The sequence below is a fragment of the Egretta garzetta genome, unplaced genomic scaffold (genome assembly GCF_000687185.1).
Source record: "Egretta garzetta isolate BGI_Z169 unplaced genomic scaffold, ASM68718v1 scaffold641, whole genome shotgun sequence".
Classification (NCBI taxonomy): Eukaryota; Metazoa; Chordata; class Aves; order Pelecaniformes; family Ardeidae; genus Egretta; species Egretta garzetta.
Genome location: NW_009258758.1, coordinates 370,734 through 396,648, shown reverse-complemented (window position 1 = coordinate 396,648; position 25,915 = coordinate 370,734). Strand labels below are relative to the sequence as shown.

The window sequence follows — 25,915 nt, the reverse complement described above, 5'->3', positions numbered from 1 at the left end:
CCTTCCAGCAAAGGAAGCCCTTTTCTGATTATTCTTCCATGAACTTTATAAATTGACTTTGCAACGTGATGAACTAAATACTCCAACTTTAATATTTTGCATTCATACCAAAAACAATTAACAGTTTTTACAAATAGTGTTATTTACTAAAACAGTTCTTGTACAACAGTGCAGTATATCTAAATATATACATATGCTAACATCAAAGGGAGCATCGAAACAAACAAACCCCAAATGCACTTTGCTACTGCGTACACTTTATTAAAACCAAAGCAGACTGCAGCAGGCTTCTTCTCTTTTTCATGACAAAGACAAAAATCATTTGGGTTTCCAGTAGCACATGCAGAATAGAAGAACAAAAACTCCTACCACCTTTTTGCAAAGGTAGCAGCATGAAAAGTGAACTTTAGATCTGCAATTTTGCATTGCAGCAAATGGAATGTTTTTAAACACAAACACCCTAATTTAAGAAACAAGGCCTCAAGAACATACATAGTGTTTTTTACAGACTGAAGCAAAAAGTTCAAACGTCACGGCCTTCCCATGTTGTACGGTGGTGTTGGATAGAATACGCATGAGGGTTAACATTCTTCACCGCAGCTGGAAATGAAAAAGGAGTATCTGTAGTGTGGAGTCAGTCAACTTTACCATGATCGAATAACAAAGTAAAAAATGATTCTGCCTGCTGTTAGCCATGGAGGTTTTTGTAGAAATGGAGGTTTCTGTAACTTTTACTTTACCTTTTTCTTTAGAAAAAAAAAAACAAAACCCTCCTTCTAACTTTTAACTGGAAAAATTATGCTCCCTTGCTCTTCAGAACCGATATATGCATCTTCTCCAAAGGAAGCTGCAGTGACGTAGTTCAAAGTGCCATTGTAGCTGCTGTAATTAGAGATGGTTTTTGTTCATTCTGTGAAACCCAGCAGACAAGGAGTAAGGTAAGACCTTTGTATGTAAAGACTGCACAGACATTTTTGAAATACGAGTGAAAAATAAGGTAAGTGATATTAGAGAAAATACTAAAAAAATTGGAGAATGAGGTATTAAGCAGTTCTCCAGTGTAAATCTGATGTTCCTGCCATCTAGATGAGATCAGAGAACTACAATAGCAGCCTAGGTTTGATCGCCAAAATACATACATGCTATTAAAAGCAAATTTATCTCCTTAAGCATCTCCAATCTGGCAGAATTCTCCGAAGTTCTGGTTACTCTTCCCCCCCTCCCCCCAAATTCATGAATAGTAACTGTACCATGAGGGCAACATGCTGCTCCACACCTGTTGAGAAGCATGCACTAATTCTTATATTTTGTCCCCTTTACTGTTGTTTTACTGCTGTCTATATGTACTTTGGCTGGTGACATTAAATACATGTCTGCATGGGTACCAGTTAACAAAGAGGTGGGTAAATACGTTGTGACCGCTCCTGCAACTGCGCACTCTGGAACATGCTGCCACGATGTCAGCGTAGCAATGCTGCCTCAGGATTTTTTTCCTAGGATACTTTACAGTAAATCTTGACATCTTTGTTATGCCCACCTAAATTGAGATGATACGAAAGGGTAAACAAACTTTGTTTAGAGAAGTGGAATGCACAGAAGGCACTTTCCAGAGTTTGCTCCAGTTCATGATAAACAAGCCACTAAAATACCCCTTCTGGAATTAATTAACATTTTTGTATTCCTTAATGAAAGGGTTAAATAACAAAGCTTAATACAACGCATTATGAAAACATTTTAGCCTTTCATTGACAATTTACATGTAAAGAAACAAGACATTAAAAAACTAGGTCTTCTATCAGAACATGAATAACGTTATCATTTCCGGGGATTCATAGCTTTCAAATAGATTAAATTCCTGATACTTCTGCTAAAAAAGTTTTTCCATACAGTAGCTGTACATGTACTTTCCCCCTCTCACCCATATTCAGTGTTCAATACCATAGTAAGACAGAACTTGGTCAAAACAACACATAAACAAGGAATCTCAGAAAAAATCACAGCAGAAGCAGCCCCAGCAATGGCATCTCCAGGTTCACGATACTAAACCAGCTGAGAGGAGGTGAATTGAAATAGAATTGCTAAGTTATCAGAGAGGATACGAGAGGGTGAGTGAAGGAATTAGCGCAATGACAGCACCTAGCAAGGTAGCAGGAGGCATTGCTTTAGAGTATCTGGCATATGGGACACAACTGAGTGAGAAAACAAAATAATCTTTGCTGATAAATGAGAAAAATCAACATGAAGCAATACAGCTCCAAATTCAATTTAATCTGAAAATTGCACCTGAAATGGAAAACGTAGGATGCAATAGAAATGCTATGACTCTGAACCTAAAAATCTAGTGATCTACTGCACCAGTTGTGGACAATGAAAACTGATTCTAAGTCAACTCAAATTCACAATTTCTGACCGGAGATAACGTTAAAGCAGTGACTAATAAAGGCATGAAGGAAAATAAAAAGTGTCCATCTTTTTTTCAAAACTTTTATTATACTGACTTTATAGTGGCATTGCATTTTAGAAAGTGTTTTTTGGTCACGATGAACACAAATGAAAGGTGATTTTAATTTTCTTAAAGATGGATAAATACCCAAAATAAGTAAGTTGGAAGGCAGAAAAACTTACGGTACGTGTAAGTTTTCAGTGTTAAAAGGAGAAACAAGGAACAGGCATTTCTATGTGTTAAGGAAAGAAGACACCAAACATTCTAAAAACAAAGACAAATTAGTAATAAAAGTATTTTTGGGGAGTCATTTCTGTACACAAGTTCCATACAAGTTCCATGTGAAAGCCTAAGAATGCAAACAGTCAATGACAGCTCAACTATTTTGATGCTTTGAGCTCCTCCTCAAATCTGGGCCTAAGAACTACGGAGTAAAAAGTTATTTTCACGTTTGTGTAGAAATTATACACTTCTATACACATTGCTGCTTTGATTTTGGAATAACGTACCTAAAGCATACAGACAACACTATCTAAATTATACTACATGCCCTTTTCTAAATTAAATCATCTCTTCAATCTATTAAAATTACCTATGACAGTATCTTGGATTAATGGGTTTTTTTCAGTAATTTCCTTTCAGATTTCACAGACTTCTGTGATGACACCAAGTACTGAAGTAATGACGGTTTGTAAGGGTACTTAAGAATTCTAGAGAAAAAAAACCCGTGAAAATGCTAGTATCAAAACAGCCAGCTGGCTAGAACATCCCCAACTGGAACACATCAGCTATGGGCACATTTTTTAACCACCCCAGGTAGAGGTTATGCAAAGTAGTAATCTGAAAGCATTAACAGTGTCTATTAGAACAGTGAAACAAAGGCATGTTAGGTAACCGTGAACAGATGCAGGAGTGTATGGTATAACTGAGGTCAGCTAATAGTATAATGTACAATTGCAACATTTAATTCCAGAAGCATCACACTAAAATATAGTACACAAAAGCAAACAATTTCTGACATACACAATAACAAGACTGAAAACACAGATCTGATGTTGAAGCCACCTAGTATTGCTCTAATTGGAATTAGAGTCGCTGGAAAAGGTAAGAGGAAACCAGGATGCATTAACAGATTGAACACAAATGCAAAGTAACAACAGTCATTGTACAAGAAACTCTGATCAGGCACATCTAAAATGCTGCCTTCCATCACCAAGTTCCTTTTGCAGCACCTCCGCTGTAGAAAGAAGATATCATGCCTTAAAGAGCCACCTGGCTAAGTTACTGAGAAATGCAAGGGTTTAAAAAAGGCTAATGCATGTTGCTGCAGAAGAGAATTCAAAGTAACCTGAAAGCGAACGAAAATAAGATGCCTCATAAACTACTCGTACTATAGAAGGGCTAACAAACTCAAATGGTACAACTGGAAATTGAAACCGATGTTTAAGGCATAAGTGTTTGTGTAAGAACAGTAAACAGAACAAATTGCTAAGCAAGGCCACAAGAGATAAAATAAAGCCCTGAAGGTTTGTTCAGCAAAGTGATGTAAATGTCCATGATTCTCCATGTTCTAATTGAGAAGACTTGAATAAAATAGTGTTATTCATGTTGTGTGTTCCAGTTTAAAACTCCATCGTTTCTGCTCCAACTCAATTCCTCTGTCTTTGGTGTAATCTCTACCAACACACATACAATACAGTTCTGGTTCTTATTGTAAAAAAACAACTTGGAAAAAATAAATTATATGCTTCTCATGATAAAATGCAAGATCCTGATCTGTTGCATGGTCCCATGATATGTTTAGCAGCCTCTGAATAGCAGTTTTAAGTTATTCATTATATCTGAAGCAGAATCATAATTTGCTGTTATCCCCCCAAATCACTTACTAGTTAACTAGTTTACTTTGGTAGACAAGCCATCTAATAGTCATGATACACTTGTGTTCAGTTCAAGCAGTAGTGAAACCTAGACTCAGATAAGTTTGTAAATTCATATATAGACCTTAGCTTGTAAGTGTAACCATGATATGCAGAATTACTGCTTTTCCGGCATTGGAAAAAGACATCACATCTGTTGTAAAACTAGACAAAAGTATGAAACATGGTTGTCAGTTCATGATTAAAATAAAATAGTAAAGTAAATTATTTTTAAACATTGTGTTAAATATATTCACATGATCACCATAGCTATACGAAATGGCCACTACTGCAATCACACACTATATGTACATAACATATATGCCACAACAGTTTGCAAGTGTTGAGTTTTCACAGACTAGCCAATTTTACCAGACATAAATAATCTTGTACCAATTTTTAGGCATTTTAAAAGGAATTAAATGTCCTAAATATATCCGTTCCTCTGCAAAATTAAAAAAAAAAAAAAAAATCCTAAAAAGTCAGTGCAAATTGAACTTGTTCACCAAGATAGATTCTTATTAAGCTGAGGATAAACAAAGTTTAAGAGATTAAAGGAAGAAACTCATAGAATTGCCAACTGCCTTTAGCAGAGGTTAAAGAAGATTAGGAATCAGAAGTCCTGGATCCTATAGCAGAGCCTTCTGTGAGTAACTATGCTGTGGCTGTTGAGGTGGCGGAGGCTGTGGTTGTTGTGGAGGTGCTTGTTGACTGCCTGCTGTCTGTGGCAGAGGTGTCGATGCCAAGTTATAGTTTGGCACCTGGGACATACTAGTTCCAGCATTCTGATAAGCAGCAACATCAGCAGTAGCAGGTGGTGGACTATACACTGAAGCCTGGTTAGAGTAAGTATTTCCAGCAACAGATCCAACCATTGCACTGGAAAAAAAAAAAAAATAAAAATAAAGTTGAGTTAACAAAAAATGTAGCAACAGAACAGCAACACTTTATTGCTTCTTCAGATGTTCTATATATAAGCACAAAAGTCTCCTAACTCTGGACACCTTGAATATTAAAAACTATCGCCAGTGAATATTCCAATTAAAGCTCTCACACTCCTCAGATTTAAATGCACCTAACGCACCTCCCATGGGTTAAAAACTAGACTGTGAATCTATACTTTGTTTTATGTTAATGTACAACATCGAATACCATCTATCTTCCATTCTGCTCATGAAAAAAAAAAAAAACAAAAAACAAACCACAAACAAAACCCAGCCAACTGTTTTAAATAGCAAAACAAGTCAGGTGGAGTATGCAGAAATTCACTTTATCAACATCTGTCTTACCACCCTACTTTGAGGGACAGAGAATAACAAATACTTCAATAACTCAAGATGGATGTCTCTCCCAACCTTATTAAAAAAAAAATACATTACACAGAGAGTAAAAAAACCAACAAACACAAAAAAACCCACCCACCCTAATCTTTTCTTAAGGTCAATTTAAAAATTCACAATATAGGTAGCTTAGCCAAAGCTAAACAACTTTGGGCATCTACCCAAAAGAGAAAGCCACTTGTAGCTCCTTTATACGGGAAAGCTAAATAAGCTTCAGTAAGTGTTCATAGACCTTTCACTTCTTTCCCAAAATGAGCAGAATTCTCCCAATGCTTCCACAGTAAGATATTTGGAAAAAAAAACCCAATACAATAAACACTATCTCAGAAGTTATTCAAAGCCAGCCAGAGCAGCAGATAACCTTCATCATTAAATACATTTTAAGTTATCTAAAAAAAAGCCCAAAACCAAAAAGACATGCCTATATAATTTTCTTTAATTTTTCTTTTATATAAAATGATTATATATATATACACAAAAATTTATATAGTTCTTATATATAAAAGTAAAAACTAGGTATAATTACAAAAACAACAGAAAAGTTTGAAATTTGTCAGGCATTTCTACCAAATACACAACACCCATAAAAAGCACACTGGAAATAATTGTACTGAAGTACCTTTCAGTTGTGTTTAAAATTACATTTCTGTAAGAAAAAAAAAGAAAATCTCCTTTATCTGTAGTCCTTTATCTTTAAATTGCCTTAAACTTGAATAGGAAAATACTTAAAATTACTTTGCGTAAGATGTCTGTGCGGGCTGACCAGGCAGTACTGAGCTGGCAGATGGAGTAACCGTGCCTGGGCTGAGAGAAGAGAGTTGTTCAGGAGGAAGATTATAGCCTTGAATATGGCCCATCTGTGCACTCCCTGCCACTAAATATGCATTACTTTGAGGTTGCCCCGGATAAACCTAGAAAGTTAAATACAGGAACATTAAAAATAAAATACAAGAAAATGTGGTATTTAATATCTGACTTTAGAACTTAAAGACAGTCTCTCAAACCTTTTATTACAGATGTTTTAATAGAAAGCAACTGATTGTCTTCTATTAAGTGATGCAGTATGACAAAATTGACAGATTTTCAAAGGACACTATTTACATTTCTAACCTCAGGCTCCAGTACCAAAAAGGTCAGATAGTTTACTGGAAAACTTGTATTCCAAATTTTATTTTAATGGGTATCACTCATGCTAATTAAGAGCTTCTACTTTTGAATGAAAATACTGAAGGATTTAAATAACGTAACAAATAGCAGTCCAAAGCAGAATACTTTCTGATGCCCAGATAATTTTCACTAAGTAGAATCATTAAAATGGAAAGCCAAGAATGTATTCTTTTCATGTTGTTAATTAGCCTATCGTTTCATGTAACTGTTGAGACTGCCATTGTAAAATTGTTTAAGCAGGGCAGAAGGGAAAAAAAAGGTTTTAAGAAAATTTCAGTTGAAAATAAGGCACCGTTTTACAACTAACTAGAGGAAAAGCTCACTAGTAGAAGTGTCAAGACTAAATTTCTAAGCCCTACACTTTTGTTCAATCATGAATTGTTTGGCTTAACATAAAGTACTAGAAGAAATTACCAGGTCTCATGCACAACTGAGTTCATGTAAGTTTATGATATACAGCCATCCTATCGTAAGATTCATGAATGTCAGATGACATATTTATAGAAGGTTCATCAATATCACAAAAGAATTTAGAAGGCAGCAAAGGCATGAGACCTCCTAGCTTTTCAGAATTTTATTCAGGCTCATCTTCACCCTAAAATCCAGTTTCTCCCTCTACGAATCCCCAGACACATGCCCATTTATAAAACATTAAAATTATTTGATAGGGTCACAACATGATTGCTTATCATATATGAATGGAAGACAATGTTCCTCTCAATGACACCACAGAAACATACATCCTCTTCTTAAAAGACACTGAAAGTAAGTAAAAGTTTGTAGGAAGCTAAAAGACCTAAATCAGCTTCAATGTTTATATAACACTGAGTAGGTATTAGTAAGTTGGCTTGTATTTTTTTTTACTCACTCAAAAAGCAAATACGTTATTGAAAAAAAGTTTGATATGTTACATATTCCTATAAACAGGAAAAAAATACAGCAAGTGTGCATTAGACTATAGAATTAAACATTTAAATGTTTAAAAGACCTTTTAAAAATATCATAGTATATGAATAAGCTAAAAGACCTACTCAGAGATAACAGTCAATTACATGGAAATGCTGCCATGAAAGAATTGTAATTTTTAACTTCAGTAATTTAAATGCTAAATGCTCTCCACTGATATTTCAAAAAAAGGAAACTAAAAGGAGAGAGTGATTTTAGGGTGGGGAGGGCATGGTCTTAAAGAGGAATTGTACTCCTTTCATTCTTTATTTTCTTTGACATGCAAAGAAATGCAAAGGCGTAGCAGCTTTAATTTTTTATTTTATGTGAACTCAAAGCACAGGATGGGCTTTTTCCTTGATCAAAAAGAACTGAACAGAAAAGAACTAATAGTGCTAGAACCTGAAAAAGGACAATATTCAAAGCTTGCAGCTGAAAACAAACAGGTTTTGGGGGTTTTTTTTACATACTGTGTTGAGAGAAAACACTGCTCTTTCATTTGAGATTATCTCTGAGGGAGCAAGATGATTTTAACCTAGCATTAAGGTAACAAAGATCATAAAAAGATGTTTCCAACTTGGGGGGAAGGGTGGGAACAGCAGGGCAGAAATAGGAAATAAATTATTACTTGCAATCAACATGCTCCACCACCCTTTATATATCAGTATATATATTTATTTTAATAATGTAGAGAAGTATATGGTAAAAAAAACATTTGAGAAAGTTTTGTAAAAAAAGTTAGCTCATGTGAAAAACTGTTTAGCCTCAATAATTTATAAGAAATCAACCACAGCTCAGTATGTACTAGGTAATGTCGATAGCTATTAAAGGTTGCATACATACCTGAGAGCCAGAAACACCAGATGACTGCATATAATACTGTTGGTTTTGTAGTTTTGCATACATGGAATACATTGGGTCTTCGTTCATCAGTTTGTTATACAAAGCAAGAGCTTCCATTGCTTTAACATTGAGCTCTGAAAGTTCTGAATGTTTCCTAGAAAATATATTTTATAGCTTATTCTATGATTTAGATAACTTCAGTCCAGTACAGACAACACAGGGAGACTTTCATAAGGTGTGACAAGCAACATACTCTGCCTGTGAAGTGATGTCTGACAAGTGCCATAATGTCAAACAGTACAATACTATACAATATTATGTGACTAGGAAAAAAAAAAATCTTCAGACCTCCTCCCAGGTGAGAAGCTACTACTAAGTACCCCTATTTTCTTTGCCAGTATTCACAGAAATGATTAAGATATCATTGGGTAACAACAGCGGTCTTTCTATGAATGAATCTTAATTTGAGTCAAAACACATGTACTTTTTTACCTGTCTATGTCTTCCAACTTTTCATCTATGAGAGGCCCCATCTGGTGGCACATTGCTAGAATAGAAAGACATTAAAATCAGAGTAAAAAAGATTCCCATCCTGCAAGTCAGAAACTAGTTTTAAAAAAAATATCAGATAGAAATGCATAGATGCTAGTCTGAATTTTTTTTTTAAAGCATTACTATAATCCATATGCCAAAAAAGTTACAGTAACAGAGGCAGTGTCATGAACTATTTAAGAATGACATACAGCAGAGATTTTCAGTAGTGGTACAGTTTAAAAAGCACATTTTAAAAAGAAAATTAAATATAGAGAAACAAAACACATTTAACATCCAGAGAGTGTAAAACTGAAACTATTCTGCATAAAAAAGTTCAGGTAAGTCTGAAAGGTGATCTCTTCTTCAAGGAAGAAAATTTGCCCCTGCAACCTAGATCATGTGCTGAACTAACACTACTACAAAACAATGAAGGGAAAAACAGGTTGCAACAATTCAAATCATCTGCACATCAAACACAAAACCAGCTCATTGCTATCCTACTGGAATCCTAATTGGGGAAAGAGGGCTTTTTCAAATCACTAACGTGCAAAAACCAACAAAAAAAAACTTACTAGAAGTAGAATGGAAAAACATTAAAATAAACAAAAATGCCCCCCCTGCCAACTTTCAGTACAAAGACATGGGATTCATATAACTGCCAAGCAAACCACAGTTACCTAACAGAAAGTTTCTTGAATGTACAATAAACAGACAAAGAAGCTGAAAGGGATACCACAGTCTAATTCTACTCCAAAATGCAAAATGTGCCCATTTATCCAGGCAATGAACTATTTACTAATTAAGAGACGTGTTTAATCCCAAGAGCCATTCAACATTCAAACTGAGAGATGAGAAAAAAAGATTCAGGCATCAAAGATGACCTAAATGCATTATCAGCAGCACTAGAACACTGTTTTCACTCCCAATTTTCCCAAATTAAGAGATGCAGAAGGTCCTGAAAGCCTCTGGACCATGCTGGGTGAAGGAACATCACTGATGTTACTTGAAGGCAACTCCAGGTGAAAGAGGATTTGTATGAAAGGCACCCATCTGCTTCTTTGAACCTGAGATCAGTAACACATTGGCAGAAATGCTGGGGAAAGATGTAAAACCCGCTGTAAGTTCTGCCTATTTTTATATGTAACTCGAAATCTGGTGAAAGGCATGACAAGGATTGCTTAGATGTCTGTATGCTAACATGATGATGGCACTGCTGCCAACCACAAACCCCAGGCTCCTGAAAGTATTGGGATGAGCTCTCCAATTTAAAGATATTTGTAACTGGACATCTGGATGGCAGAAGAAAATGGGTTTTTTTGTCAAATGTTGATCAGGATCTACCACCACTGGTAGGAACCCAAGATCCAACACACATCTGTAACAGAATTCCCAGAAACTATGCCAAAAATAGTAGTTACCCAAGGCCTACCTGAGTGTAGGGCAAGTACAGTCTTCAATACAGCACTGTAGAACTATACACAACCATGTGTTTGGCAAGTGCTCTTGTAGGTAGTTGGGGAGTCATCTGACTACACTACAGGTTTCAGATTCTAGGAGTAGTCCTATGGTTTAATACAAAATTCAGCATTGTTCTGATAATGTCTCAATGCATTTTGAAAGGAGATCCTAATGTTAACCACATCTGGGGGTTGGTTGACAAGCATACCTTTAATTTTTTTGCCTCTGTCCTGGACCAGATATATGCAGCCTGTTTCTTAGACAACAGCCTCTATAACTATATTTGGTACTTGAAAGAATAAAAACCTTCATGTTTCTTTTTACCCCCTTTAGCTTTAGTGGAACATGCATACACATCACTGATGTGCAGTTCCTAAAACAGGATTCATTTACAGGTATGATGAACCAGATGGGTGGGGAAAGATGGGAGATATCCAAAAGCTTACAGGCTTATGCACTTTTTCCAATTAACTACTAGATAGATCCGGAATCTCCATTTTCTTAACAAAGTCTGGTCCTATCTGAATCATTAATTTAAGCCAATGTTCTGTCTCATAATGGTTAAGTTTCTCTACTTCCTTCTCCAAAGCCCCCTTCCAAAATTTTTGCTGCATCTATCTACCCAGGTAGAATGGTCTATAATGCCTCTTTGAAGAGGTAGTCTGCGTAATTTGAGTCTAAAGGACTAGTCTAATTTTTAGCACTCTTAATATTTGCTAATATTAAAGCCCTATGTGAGTGAAAAGCATGTGGGACACGCACAGGTCTATTCTAAGTCTCAGCAGTATTTCTGCTTCCTCTCATGGAATCTTTCTTACACTCCTTTTGCAACTCATGCTGTGCTACTCTATGGAGGAAAAAGAAGATGGATTAATAAGATTGAATTAAGTATTCCTGGGTCTCAAAAAGGAAAATAATATGGAATATAGTTCCTTGAGAGAGGAGTGGGCTTGTTTTACGTTAAAATTTTGCACTTTGGACTCTTAGATGTAGGAAACAGGATGTGATTAACAGGAAGTGAGAAGATAATTGCAGCTCAGGCACGTTTCTCAGGCATGCTTGTGGTGTGCACATGAAGCTGAAGTAGTTTCAGCATAGTTTCAACTTACTTTGATATAGGTAATTACTAGAGAGTAAAAAAGAAACCCATGAGATTTTCTTACCCTCAAGATGTAGCAATTCTGGGAGGTCTGGCTGGTCATCAGATGGATCTGCACTTTGTAACATTTGCAAGAGTTGGTCCATTTTACTCTTTCAGGATAATAAATTAAAGCAGCTATTTATAATAGCCATTTGGATCTCTTGGGACTTGGAAATCATCTAGACTAACTTAATACAAATCATACATGCTACTTCACAGGAATGAAGATGCTTGAACAAGGAAAAGCAAAATGATAAAAATTACTAGTAGTAACAAGTGGAATGCGCAGAACACCCCTTTATTCCTGAAAGTCCTTCAGTATTTTCTGAGCAGCTTCTATTTTTCCATTCTAGTTATTACATATGCAATACTACCACCTAGTGGGGTTAGTGCAACTGTTTTAACAGAATACATCAAGAGAGTACTTTAAAAAGAAATGGGTACTTAAAACTAAATTAACTGAAAAACTATCCTGCATTTTTTAAGTGTATAATGCCTATCAGCACATGAGCAATGTCATTACTAACGTATATGAAAGGGTTTTTTTAAGATGAGGTTTGGAGGGGTTACACGCATGAATTCAGAATAAGTCATCCTTGATTAACTAGTTTAAGTGTAACCCATTTATAAAAACACAAAGGGTGGAAAATTAACAGCCATAAACTCTTTGAAAAGTATGTCTTGGAACAAATTAAATTGCTTAACAAAACATTGTATGTAAATTATTAAAATGTAAAAATCACTTTTTAGCTGAGCACTATCAAATAAAACATGGTTTTAGTTTCCACTTTAATACAACCTATATCAGAGAGATCGGGTTGTATCAAAGTGGAAACTAAACCCACCTTTTTTTCCTCCTTAACCCCAGGAAAGGCAGGAAGAAGCCAAATGGACTACTTTCTTAAAAATTATACTATGATAATTTTAAAAACAAAACAAGACACTAAAACATAAACTGACGTGATATAACAGAAGACAAAAGCTGGAAGGCACCTCAAGGCAGGCCTGAGATCAGCAGATGACAAACTACTTTGAGGCAGGAACTAAACAGGACTTTTGGAAGGCAGTAACTGATTTTTCATTTCAAAAAACAATGACAGAACACTAGTTGATAAAGAAATGGAAGGTCATGAGAGAGAAAGCAAAAAATTCTGAAGAGAACAGTTCTAAGCCCCCTGGGAGAGAAAGAAAGAAAGGAAAAAAAAGCAAGAAAAAAAAAAGCAGGAAAAAACATCCTGGGCTGAGAGTTCCCAGGAACCTTGCAGAATCACTGCAGTGAGATTGTGCGAATCTCACTAAATATTACTTACAAAGCAACAAAAAGCTCACAGTTTTCAGAGAAGAAAAGAGATCCTTCAGACTGGGGGAGGACAGTGGTGGTTATACTGGAAATAAATCTAAGCCAGCACTCAAGATGGGTATCTCTGAGGTATCACGAAGTACTTAAAGCAAAACTTGAAAGCAAACGCATCACTCCAACCAAGCTACCAAGCTTCTAGTTTGGAGGTGAACAGCTGTACAGTCCTGGAGTAGGGCCCTGAACGGAATGCAGTTTCCAAATTCAGTTTCAGAAATTCTTAAGAACTTCAAGACACATGAACAAATTGGAACACTGCAGAATTATTTTTTTTTTAACTAAATCAACTTTCCCCTCCCATTCTCTTTTTGATTATGTTCTCCCAATATTTCAAATTGGTTTTGAGGTACAGGATGAAAAGGTTAAACATCACAGATTTAAATGTACCAGCAGTTGAAAATCAGTACTCGTATCATGCTTACTTCATCAATATAAACTGGTTCAGGCTCAGGCTCTATTGTCTCTACTTGAACTTCATCACTGAACTGCACTGTTTTCTTCTCAGCTTTCACTGTAAGATAAACAGATTTTATTTTATAAAATAAAACCAAACAAAATGATGACATAAATGTAAGACAGCTAGTGTGTTTCCTAAGTTCTTTGCATTTGAAACATCTACCATGAAAATGTAAAAAAATAGTATTTTGTTGACTTTTGAAGGCCAAAAACAGCTCCATAGACTTAAACAATTTTCATAAACAAATCTGTAAATCTCATAAAAGATGACATCGGTTCACACAAGGTCAATAGAAACATGTTTTAGCAAGTAAATGTCTTTATCAGTCTCCCTGCATGTGACATGTTTATTGAAAAGTCATCAGGAAAACAGACTAAGAGAGAATTGGAAGAAATAGGGCTAATGAGTCAGGTTTAAAAGAAAACTGGTAAAAACAGCTATGACAATCTGGGGCCTTCCTTTCTGCAGAGGAAAGTATAGAATCAGAAGTTCTCAAATTTTTTTATTCCTTCTCTATCAAATAGTACCTGCAAAAGCATGTCACTCCTCTGTAGCGGAGGCCACAACAAAAAAAGCTGCCAAATACTACTGTTATCATACTACTCTTATCAGTTAGTCTTAACATAGAACAAATGACTCCTACAGCATGTAATTCTGCTGACCTGCTCATACCCTTGGCACGCTCATACTGAGATCACTGGAGAGTCATCTTGCAAACCTATCAGATTTACAGAGATCAGTTCTAGCATCTGAAAACCTTGTCTAATATTTAATATTTTTTAGTAAATATTTAGAGTAGGTTAGACTGATATAAATAGATACAAGAAGATAACCAGTATGCAGAAAAAAAATTCCTTCCATTATGCGCACGTACATACCTACAGTACGTAGGTTTCTTGAATTGTTTGGACCCTGGTAATCTGTCTCTGACTCCCATCTGGCCAGGGGCCCTCAGTTTTTCCTTGATTAGATAGGTATCATTGCAGCCAGGCAAAAAGGAAATTTGGAAAAAAACCTGCTGTTGCCTACATTTATCTAGGTGTCAATGGAGTCACTAAATGAGTCTCAGGGAAGCTACTGACAAAGTCAGGAGTAGACAGCATCATATTTTTCAGCAGATGCCAGCTTGGGCAACCTTGGTCTGACACATAAAGATATGACTGTTGTTTTTGAGAGCACAGCAAGGGCTCCTCAGTTTTACTTAGAGTATCACATTAACTTGCAACTGAACTCTATCATAATGGAAAGGAAATAGGGAAGGAAAGTACATCACTACAGAAATCTCCCTTGGGCTATGGCAAGGCTTATCATGTATACATAATGTAGTGTTACTTACTCATTTCTGGCTCAGCAGAAAGATCAGCTGTTACAAAATTAGACGGAAATAATCCTATACCCTGATGAGTTTCACCTTTCCACCAATTTGGATCACTAAAGAAAAAGAAAAATTAAAAACCCCATAAATTAAAAATCCCATAATCACATGGAATTGTCCTAAGAATTGCACTGTACGAGACACTTATATTACTTGTACATAAATATGATTTGTATATACGCAGAAATCTTTATACAAGAATCTTTATGCAACTACATTTGTATTTAAAATAGTAATACGTAAATATATTTTACTGCAATTGTGTTCCAATATGTGCTTCTACATAGAAGATACAATTACTCTCAATTTATTTTTACAGTCTAATATACTTCTAATAGGCATTCTGTATAAATTACCTGTCATCAAGGATAGTTATAAGTTCTCCAGCTTTAAAAGTTAACTCATTGTCTTCAGCAGCCTCAAAATCATAGATTGCACGAACCTTTCGGCCCTCATGTTTGTGATTTGTTAAAAGGCTTGAGGTGCTTGGATACAAACTGGAAAGTGTTGTTTGCTGTTGCCTTTGTTCTTTTAGTGACAGTTCAATAGCTACAAAAGAAGAGGTACTCACATGAAAATTCCCGATAAAAATGGGTTGAGTAATACGAAAATTTAATTCTATGAAAACTTTTAGTGTAATCCCATTCCTGTTGTATCATAATCAACTTCTGCCTCTCACTCAGAAATAAGGGTAAAAACCAAAGATGTTTTACAACTAGAGAACACATTTCTACCCATAGATTTACTCAGGCTTTCAACATGGACAGGATGAATAAATAGCACTTAAGCACAAATGGGATAACTCAGTGAAGTGATCCATTTTTTATTATAACATTACTGCTATTATCTTGAACTGATGTATTTACATTCTTATTAGCATATACATGACGTTCAACTTTTCCAGATTGCTTGAAACATTAAAAAGATACAGCTGTTCAGGTACACATTGTTTCCCTGTTAGATCAGGAGTCTTTAGCCTAAATTCACAGAATCAGAGAATCACAGAAATAGGGTGAGGTTGGAAGGTACCTCTGGGGGTCATCTTGTCCAATCCCCTGCTCGAGCGGGGTCACCTAGAGCTGGCTTTCCAGGACTATGTCCAGACAGCTTTTGCTTATCTCCAAGGATGGAGACTCCACAGTCTCCCTGAGAACCTGTGCCAGTGCTCAGTCACCCTCACAGTAAATAAGTGCCTCCTTAATTCACAATTAAGAAAAATATTTTTGCTTAGACATCATTCCTTGAATAATTTTACATTTCTTGGTCATTTTCAATTAAATTTGACTGAGCAGAAAGGTTTCACTCATATTAAACTCCAAGTTTGTCAAAAAAATGATCATGTTTAATCATAGAATCATAGAATGTTTTGGGTTGGAAGGGACCCCTAGAGGTCAGCTAGTCCAACCCCCCTGCAGTGAGCAGGGACACCGCTAACTAGATCAGGTTGCTCAGAGCCCCACCCAACCTGGCCTTGAATGTTTCCAGGGATGGGGCCTCTACTGCCTCTCTGGGCAACCCCATTCCAGTGTTTCACTACCCTCATTGTAAAGAATTTCTTCCTTATATCTAGTCTAAACCTACCCTGTTTTAGTTTAAAACCATTACCCCTTGTCCTGTCACAGCTGGCCCTGCTAAAAGGATTGTCCCCATCTTTCCTATCGGCCCCCTTTAAGTACTGAAAGGCTGCAATAAGGTCTCCCTGGAGCCTTCTCTTCCCCAGACTGAACAACCCCAAAAGAGTTAAGAAGGGACAGAGTGTGACGCAAAAACCAAAAGAACAAACATCAGAGAACCCATGCAGAATCTGAACCTTTAAGACACAAATCCCTTAAAAAGAAGACTTTTGGCATGTCAACTGTTGAAGAAACTATCAGTAAAATATACAGATGGACTAATGGTGATTTAAATAAATCAATGTTACATTAGACAACAGCTAAACAAAAAAAATTTCTATTAAAGATGAGAAACTGCAAACATCCACCATTAGTGCAAGAACTTCACTCATATAGTGTTACAACTTTACGCCCAAAGCCATGCGACACATAAGGGCTGACATTTGATGTCTTTACATTGCTGAAGTTTGACCTCAAAACCAGTATCTAGACCATAGAGATCAAACCACTCCAAGACCTTTAAATATACCTTAGTACAACAGTAAATCAAAAGAAACCATCCTAGTTTTGTTTACTGGGACTGCAGTGAGACATTTAACAGCCCCTTATGCTTACAGCAATCAAAGGCTTGAAGTACACTACAGAAGCAGTACTCAAAAGAATAAAAGTTTAAAGTAATACCAAGTTACACCCAAAATACCAAATTCAACTTTGCATACAATTTATACCATAACCCTTATTTTCTCCTCCCATCAAATGTTTAAATTGCAAATAAATGTGCTTCATTTGACCCAGGAAGAGGGAAAACCCAAATGCAGAACACGTTTCCATGGCAGAGCATGTCCTTAACATGAGACTGCAGATTTCTTTTTACTGTGTTGTTTCAGTTTGGCAAGGGGAAAAAAGTAAAATCCAGGAATTTTTTGTATGTTTACCCATAGAATAGTTTTAATCTCTAACCCTCCAAGGAAGGGTACAAAAAGAAAGGAATAGAAATCATAACCACAATCCACAAATACACTGTTCACATAGAGGAAGGAAGCAAAACATTTGTTCCTGCTTTATTTGATATTTACCAACACATTCATCAGGTCAGCAAATAAATGCACTCACCTTTAGCTAAATCTTCCTCTTCCTTTTTGTTGGCTACTGTACCAGGATCTTTGGCAACTAGAGCTGGACTTGCTTTTGCCTGTTCAGCAGCCTAGCCAAAAGTGAAAGACGTAAAAATGAATTCAACAAAACTGACATAAAGTTCACCATTTTGATTTGTATTCATCTGCAACATAAAAATCTAAAGTAAATCAGAGCATTTCATGCCTCAAAGGAATGTTTTATTAAGACAAGAGAGACATAATTTTATTTGCCAAACACATTATAGAATTCAAGACTACAAACTGTAAAATACAGAACTAAGGATAAAAAGAATTTGTGATACCCTTTAAGAACAATCACAAAAATTAATATACCTGTGAACCAATAGCTGGGAAAGTAACTCCTTGCTCCTTAAGATTTTTTATCATAGCAGATATTAAACTAAGCTGTGGGTCATTCTTGAATTCATCAGTCCATTCCACCATAAGGGCTTTCAGCTTTTCACAAACTTTTGGATGACCCTGCAAGCACAGTGGAAACTAGTTAAATAATGTAGGACTCTGTTCGGAATTCCTTAATTCCAAATACTTTCATGTTACTGTCAATCTAAAGTATATAGACACTTTATTCTGAAGTCAAGTGTATCACTAAGGGATGTCTTTATTAGAAAGGGAGAAAGTACACCAGCATTGTGTTTGTACAACACGTACTAGGCCCAAAATAGAGTAAAACAAGGTTATATAAAAGCCCTCTCCATTTCACCACATCTGTATTTAGTGTTTCACTGCTGTTACTTAACGTGAAAGTTCATTTGTATATTTATAAATTAACATACCACACCATACCCTTCCCTGAACAGAATACGTAAGTAACCGTTGTGTGGAGAGGCATTCAGGAAGTTCTTTCTCACAGCCACCGTCTTCCTAACATCTTGTATCCTTTCCCCACCACCAAATTTTCAGTCTTCTAAAAGTAGATTCCATTCTGCTTTCAGATGACCCCAATTCTCTGTCTAATTTAGCTTTTTTATGAATTGTTTAAATCAATGCAATACATTACCTTATTCAACACATTGCTTACTTCACTGGCAAAATCTCTTGAACAGACTTCTAAATGAAAGATTTTACCACAGTTTGACACACATGCTCCTAGAAGCTAAAGAAAGAAAGATTAAAACTCAGAGAAGATGTTTTGCAATATAACTTTTCAGGAATGAAAAGCACAACATTAAAAAGAACTTACTGTCAATGCTTGCATAGCAACATGGGGATCTTTATGGTTCACTCTCTTCATAATAGAACGGAGACAGTCCTTAGGCCTAAAACCACAAGACATTTAAAAAAATGGAATAGAATTAATATTTCCTATTGCACACATGACAATGCACAACAACGTTAACATACAGCAAGCTTTCCCAAACACCATCAGTAAATTATTTAGTAGCTTATAAGTGCAGTATTAAAAAAAAAAATTAACACCATTAACAGTTGCAGCCATTTCTATCTGTAGGACTGCTAGCTTTAAGTTATCAAAATCTCTCAGCAAGTTACATTACCTTTTGTAGTTAGTGACAATTATTGTAAATACTCCAGAAACACGTAAAATCCCTTACAATTAGAGAACTGTAATTCTCTGTAATGCATGCACCTACTCCTCTGTATTTCACAAAGATTTGCTTACATACTGATTACCAACACCCTTTTGCTACTTTCTTTTTTTAAATTTCCATGCTATGTTCCTCAGAGTCTCTTTAAATCTACAAAATAACATTTATAAAGAAGATATGCAATGAACCAGCAAGTGCAAAAAAAAAATTTTAGACATTTTACATCAAAGTTTCAAAACAATTAAATACAGAATTCAAGTCTTACCTAGGTTGTGGTAGATAGAGATAATGTGAAAAGGAAATTTAAGAAAGAATTTGAATGGGAGTTTCAGACACAGTTTAGCATATTAAAATCTGTGTGACTTTCTGTTATTTTGTTCTGTCTTTAAAGGTGGTGGAAGCATTAGCTGTTGAATAGCCCTGACAAGATAACCCTGAAAGAGGGTAAGTAGGGAAAAGAGGAAAAGATAAGGTAAATTTAAACTAAGAGATTTAATGCATATCTGGAGTGTTTAGAGTAACTTTTTTTTGGAAGCAAAATTATTTTTCTATTGAACTGATACCCAAGAACTAACATGAAACTTAGGTATAAGTTACACCACTGCTTGGCTATATGATATTTGGCAGTGTCTAGATTTTACAGAAATGTCCACTTCATATTTAGTAGTACTAATTATAGAAAATGCGGTCACATGGCAAGACTACATATCACTCTGTGCACACCTTCGTATAACCAATTATTACAAACAAAAGTTGTAAGGCAAGCACTGCCTGTTACCTATTAATTATCCAAGACTTCTCATATGTTCACTTTAATTGAGACAGAATACATGCTAAAATTGTCAGAAATAACTGCGCTTTTTTAACTATTAATTTATGAGTAGGACTATCAATGTGATATGAGTGCAAGCACAAAAAAAGAGCATGCCCATTAATTGTTAAGCCAGTACTTATAAAGGTAGGATGTAGGATCAAGAGCTTAGCAGGTCAGGAACAAGACCATTAGCCTAAGATTTTTTTATTAAAGAATCTAAAGTCTTATTAAAAAGTAATAAAGTAACACGAAATGATCTTCCACATGTGTCAACTGCAACTTTGAAAAGTTAAAAAAAGCAACAAGGAACCCCTTGGTAATTCATAAAAATGCCTTAAAAAATATCTATTTGCTCATGTGTTTAACAGAAATTATCAATAATTGAGTGTTAATGTTTTAATATACTCAAATGTTTAAAAAAAAAATCTTTTGATTACATCTACACAAAAAAAAAAAAAAAAAAAAATATCCAGGCTTGCCAATGTTTAGTCACTCAGACTAAGAATCCCTATTCTAGACAGACCTGTAATCCTTGGTTTTAATTCAATTTAATTCATCATACAATTTAGTTTGTAAATTATGGGAAAGGGAAACACTATGCAGAAATCAGAGGGAAGCCACACACCCCATGAGAAAAGCATTCTGTTTATTAGGCATCTCTCCAGACCATGCTACACGAATATCGGGCCGCAGTTCTGCTCCAATGATTCTACAATCAAAATTTCAGAGGCAGCACAGTGAGCGGGAATAACAAATCAGTAGGGGGAAACTAGGGCAAGATACAATAGAAGTTATGGTATTATTTGCATATATTTTCAGGAACGTACTGTTCATTTACAGTCTAAGGTAACTGATTGTGGGGCTCAAGACTACACAGGTGACTCAGTTTTTCTCCTTGCTCCTTTAGAAACAAGCTAGTCAAAGAGCTCCCTGGTCAGTTTGTTAGACATACACTACAAAGACTATAAAATGCTACTGAGATTGAGCAACTTGAGGGGAAAAAAACCAAAGTTAGTTTGGAAGACTATCAAGTAAGCAATTTTACTGTTCTTTCTTGTATGAACAGGCAGAAAAACAACCAAAGAAGAATCAGCTACCCAGAATACTGACTCACTGACATAGTGATTAATCCATAAGGAATCAGGACAAAGTTAGGCAAGCAGCAATATAGACAAACCATTTATCAATGACAAATTTTCAGTACCCACCCCCAAAAGAGAATGCGGCAATTAACATTTCTATTTTCTCAACCGTTGGTGTCTCCTGCCAGTTGCTGACTTAATTTTTTTTTTCAGCCATCATTTTTATTAACTTCTCTGAAGAAAAACTGAAGTTGTGATAGTTCAGACATAAAGACCGATCTGTCTCTCTGTAACCAAGGTATTGCAGTGTAAAAATTAACAGTAGCAATTCTGCTACTGAACCATAACTGATTTATCTTAAGAGAAAATGTAGCACCTTTGTAGCATAACAGGTTTCCAAAAATTACTCTGGATGCAAACAAGTTGTTGGCAGACCTAAATGAGACAATGTGCTGTGTAACACTATGGGTCAAAAAGTGCCACTTAATGAAGAACAGTCCTTCCAGTCTGCTATGGCTTCAGGTATAAGACAATCTACATAAACACTGCAAGCATACAATGGAGCTTACAGACTGGCAGAAAGAAAACACATAAAGCAGAGATTTTATAATCTAAGCTTCTCCCAAGAACAGTAACAGACAGCTTGTATTGGAGCAGAATTGGTTCAAAGCTTAAAGTCGACCCTGGTGACAAAGACTAGCATCCTTGCCACGGGAACACAAGCTGCAGGAGAATTTCAAACAGTGTAGCATATCTGATTTAAAATTTTTAATGGGGAACTTTGTCTTGCTTTACCTTGCTATGGCATGACATAATCCATCAAAACAAAGAAAACCCACTATCAGCAAGTTTTAACAGAATCTGAATTTAAGCAATGAGTCACCTGGCAGTTTATTACAAGCCGGGTAAATATTACAAAGGTTAAAGTCACAGCCAGGATGAAACTACTGTTTTATTAAAAAAAAAAAAAAAAAAAACAAAGCCAAACCAAAACAAACCACAAATCATAACAGAAATTCCAGCTGTCCCAGAGGAATGTAGCTGCACATTACCAGAAGATCTCCAGCTTTGTCTGTACTTCCAAGCAGCTGTCTCTTGCAGCTGCATACATTTGAGCACTGTTCAGGCTAAGTTGCTGTGAGACTAAATCTTGCCTATGGAAATGCATTCAGTGATTAAATAGAATACCGAACCCTTCAATAATACAGTTATTGTTACAAGCTCAGCATCAACGTGCACAAGGAGCAGAAATGCAGTTTTACATATACAGGCTAATATGAAACATTATTCACAACTTGCCAGCTGTTAATCTTAACTACAGTTGTACACAACAGCACAGAAGTCTCAATACACCATGCTACTCATAAGTACTCCTCTGGAGACCATCTCTAATCCCAAGGAATAAGCTTGTTTGCAAACCTGTCCTTTGGAACAGAAGTCTCAGGTGGGAATTTGCTGTCATTCTCTAAAAGAGAAGTCTTTCACTAAACAGCAGCAATGGCATAACTCTCTTTTTGAGGCTATTACTTACCTGAATTGTTACAGGGAACGCTTGAAGATACAGTATTTAAAACACTTCCAAAGCCTAACATTACACTAAAAACCCACTACAGACGCACTGAAATAATGTCTTTAAACTGTATTTTTTATTTGCTAACTCAAATTCAAGCTGAGTTGGGAGTTAATTTTCCTCATAGCACTGTGCTTTCTATTGGTATGTAGAAAGGTGCTGATAACATACCGATGTTTTGGCTATTGCTGAGCAGTGCTCACACAGCATCAAGGCTGTGGTTCCAACATTCCCCCACCAGCACCAGTGGGCTGGGAGGGGGCAAGATCCTGGGAGGGGACATAGCCAAGACACCTGACCCAAACAGGCCAAAGGGATATTCCATACTATATGACAGCAGCTGAGATATAAAAGCTAAGGGAAAAGGAAGGGGAGGGGGGGCATTCGTCTTTTATGACGTTTTGTCTTCCAGAGCAACGGCTATGCATAATGAAGCCCTGCTTACCCGAAGTGGCTGCACATCTCCTGCTAACGGGAAGTAGAGAATAAAATCTTGTTTTCCTTTTGCTGCCGTGCATGGCCTTTGCTTTTGCTTTTTATCAAACTGCCTTTATCTTGAGCCACAAGTTTTTTTCCCACCTGTCCCGTTGAAGAGCGGACTGATAGAGTGGCTTGGTGGCACTTGGCGTCCAGCCAAGGTCAAACCATCACAATACTTTAACTTTTCACGTCCAAAAAACAAGTGCATGCATAAAGCCTATAAGAGAGCTCAGTAAAGAATCGATAACAGAAGCATTAGTGGCCCATATTAAGATCTGTTTAATTTAATATCGCATTTTCAAAATGCACATTTATCAAAGCCCTGATGTCAGCCAATAGCTTCTAAAAAGAAGGGGAAGAAACACAGAAGCTCGTTGCCTTCTGTGACAAAAACACTGGTGGTCTGGTGGTGAGGACAGGGAAGGGCAGCAGATGCTTTATACCTTAGTTTTAGCAAAGTTTCAACAAACAGTTGAAACTCATATAGCCTCCTTATCACCCAACTGGTGAAATATGAGCTGGATAAATGGATGGGTGGAAAACTGGCTGGCCAACCAAGCTCGGAGAGTTGTCACCAGTGGTGAAAATTCCCGCTAGTAGACACTAACTAGCAGGGTCCCTCAGGGATCTCTGCTGGGCCCAACACTGCTAAATGTCTTCACTAATAACCTGAATGATGGGAAGCAGTACACTCTCAGCAACTTTGCTGACAACAGCAAATTGGGGGGGAGCAATCAATACACTGAAGAAACCTGGACAGGCTGGAGAAATGGGCAGACTGGAACGTCATGAAGTTCAACAAGAGCAAGGGCAACATATTGCACTTTGGATGGTCTGCACCAGCAAAGGCCAGGAGCTGACCACCTAAAGAGCAGCTCCGCAGGAAAGGATCTGCAGGTCCTGTGGGGTGACAGGTGTCAGCCATGCAGCCTGGAAGCGAAGGCAACCAACCTGGGTCAAACAAGTGGTCAGAACAGGCAGCGGGACCAGGGAAGTGATCCTTCCCCTCCGTCCTGCACTTGTAAGATTGCATCTGGAGTACTTTGTCCAGTTTGGGGCTTCTCAGTGCAAGGATATTGATGCACTGCAGTAAGTCCAGTGGAGAGCTGCCAGGACAATCAGAGGAGAGTCACATATAAGAAGAGATGGAGAGCTGCTTTCAGTTTTGAGAAGAGTGGACTAAAAGGGGACCTTACTGCTTTCTACAACTAATTAATCAGAGAATACATAGAAGATGCAGCCAGACTCTTTCTTAGAGCTGCACAGTCATAGGACAAGATTCACCAGGCAAGTTGTAACAGGGGAAAGCATAATTGGACTGCAGGACTATTTATTTATTTACTTACTTACTGTGAGGGTAGTTAAATACAGAAACCTGTTGCCCATAGAAGTTGTGGGAACTCTGGCCTTAGAGGCATTCAAGACCCGACACGGTCCTGAGCAACCTGATCTAATTAGACCTGTTTTGAGCTGGGGGGTTGGACTAGATGACCTCTGGAAGACACTTCCAACCTGGATTATGATTCTGTAAGAAAAATCCCTCATGAAGTCTCCTGGGTTTACAGCGACACTGCTAAAACATACCAGTTTATTTATTCTGTTACATTGGTGAAAAGTTGCTTGTCCTGATTTTAACAGATCAGCTAATATCTCCAAAGGAAAAACTGCAAAATATTTGATCAGAAAACCCATACATTTTCCTTTTACTTATAATAAATTCAAGTTAAACTGAGCTGTTGCAAAAGATAATTCCATTCTTCTCATGAGATTGAAATAACAAAATTAAAAAGTTTAGGGAGGAAATTTCTAAAGGCACTTACCCTGTGCGTGACTGTCCAACTTTATCACAGATGTCTAAGATGAGGCCCCAGTCCTCTGCCGTATTCATCTCACTGGTTGCTTTCTCTGATGAATAAAGTATAAGTAAATCAAAATACAAATTTTAAAATATTAAAGAATTTAATAAAATTGTCAACGAAGGTGCTGCAGTATTACCTCTTTGTATATTGCTAAATGCATGACAAATCCCTATATTTAATAAATTCCTTTATTAAAACTGTTATACCTAATTATTTTTCATTTTCAAATGTTCACTGGTAGCCATTAATGTAAACTCATAAGCAAATATATATTTTGGGATTGTTTTCCCACATGATAAAGATATACCCTGAATATGACAAAAGTAGTATAGCTACCAACAGATTATTTTTTTTTCATTTGGAACTAGAAAATTTAATAGGATATGAATACCCAAAGCATTAGTTCACTGTTTGCAGAGTCAGATACATCTGCATTTACCACTTCCTCAGAAACTAAACTGCTGTGTCTTGCATTTCTTTTCTATGTATTACAACTCAACAAGGAGGATTCAACAATTTATTAATAATCACTAAACTTTTATCTCCCCATTCTCATATCTGCTTTGGATGATATATTCCATTGTCTCTTTTCAGCTATAAAGATTGCTAAACCAAAGCTAATCTGAGAGAAGCCATTGAGACTGTTTCTTCCAAATCTTTTGAATAGGACGAGAAGAGTCCCTGCTGAAGAGGAAGAAATACGGAGGGTAGGTGGAGAAGAAAGAGATTCCACTTCAAAAAAACCCCAGAGAATCCCTCCCTATTTCTCCCCAGAAAAGCTTAGGTACACAGAGGATAATAATAAATAAAAGTGTTAAAG

At 36.5% G+C, this 25,915-nt stretch overlaps 1 protein-coding gene across 1 annotated transcript; it reads right to left on the bottom strand.

Moving 5' to 3' along the window:
* Positions 1-1,215: 1,215 nt before the first annotated feature.
* Positions 1,216-25,136, bottom strand: STAM (signal transducing adaptor molecule). Its single transcript, XM_009649276.2, has 13 exons — positions 25,057-25,136; positions 18,927-19,002; positions 18,744-18,839; positions 18,059-18,205; positions 17,703-17,793; positions 15,333-15,525; positions 14,938-15,032; positions 13,567-13,655; positions 11,810-11,897; positions 9,147-9,201; positions 8,655-8,808; positions 6,435-6,610; positions 1,216-5,238 (listed from the first exon to the last, which is right to left on the bottom strand). The coding sequence occupies exons 1-13, from the start codon at positions 25,122-25,124 to the stop codon at positions 4,989-4,991; spliced, it is 1,578 nt and encodes a 525-aa protein (XP_009647571.1). The 5' UTR covers positions 25,125-25,136; the 3' UTR covers positions 1,216-4,988.
* Positions 25,137-25,915: the final 779 nt, after the last annotated feature.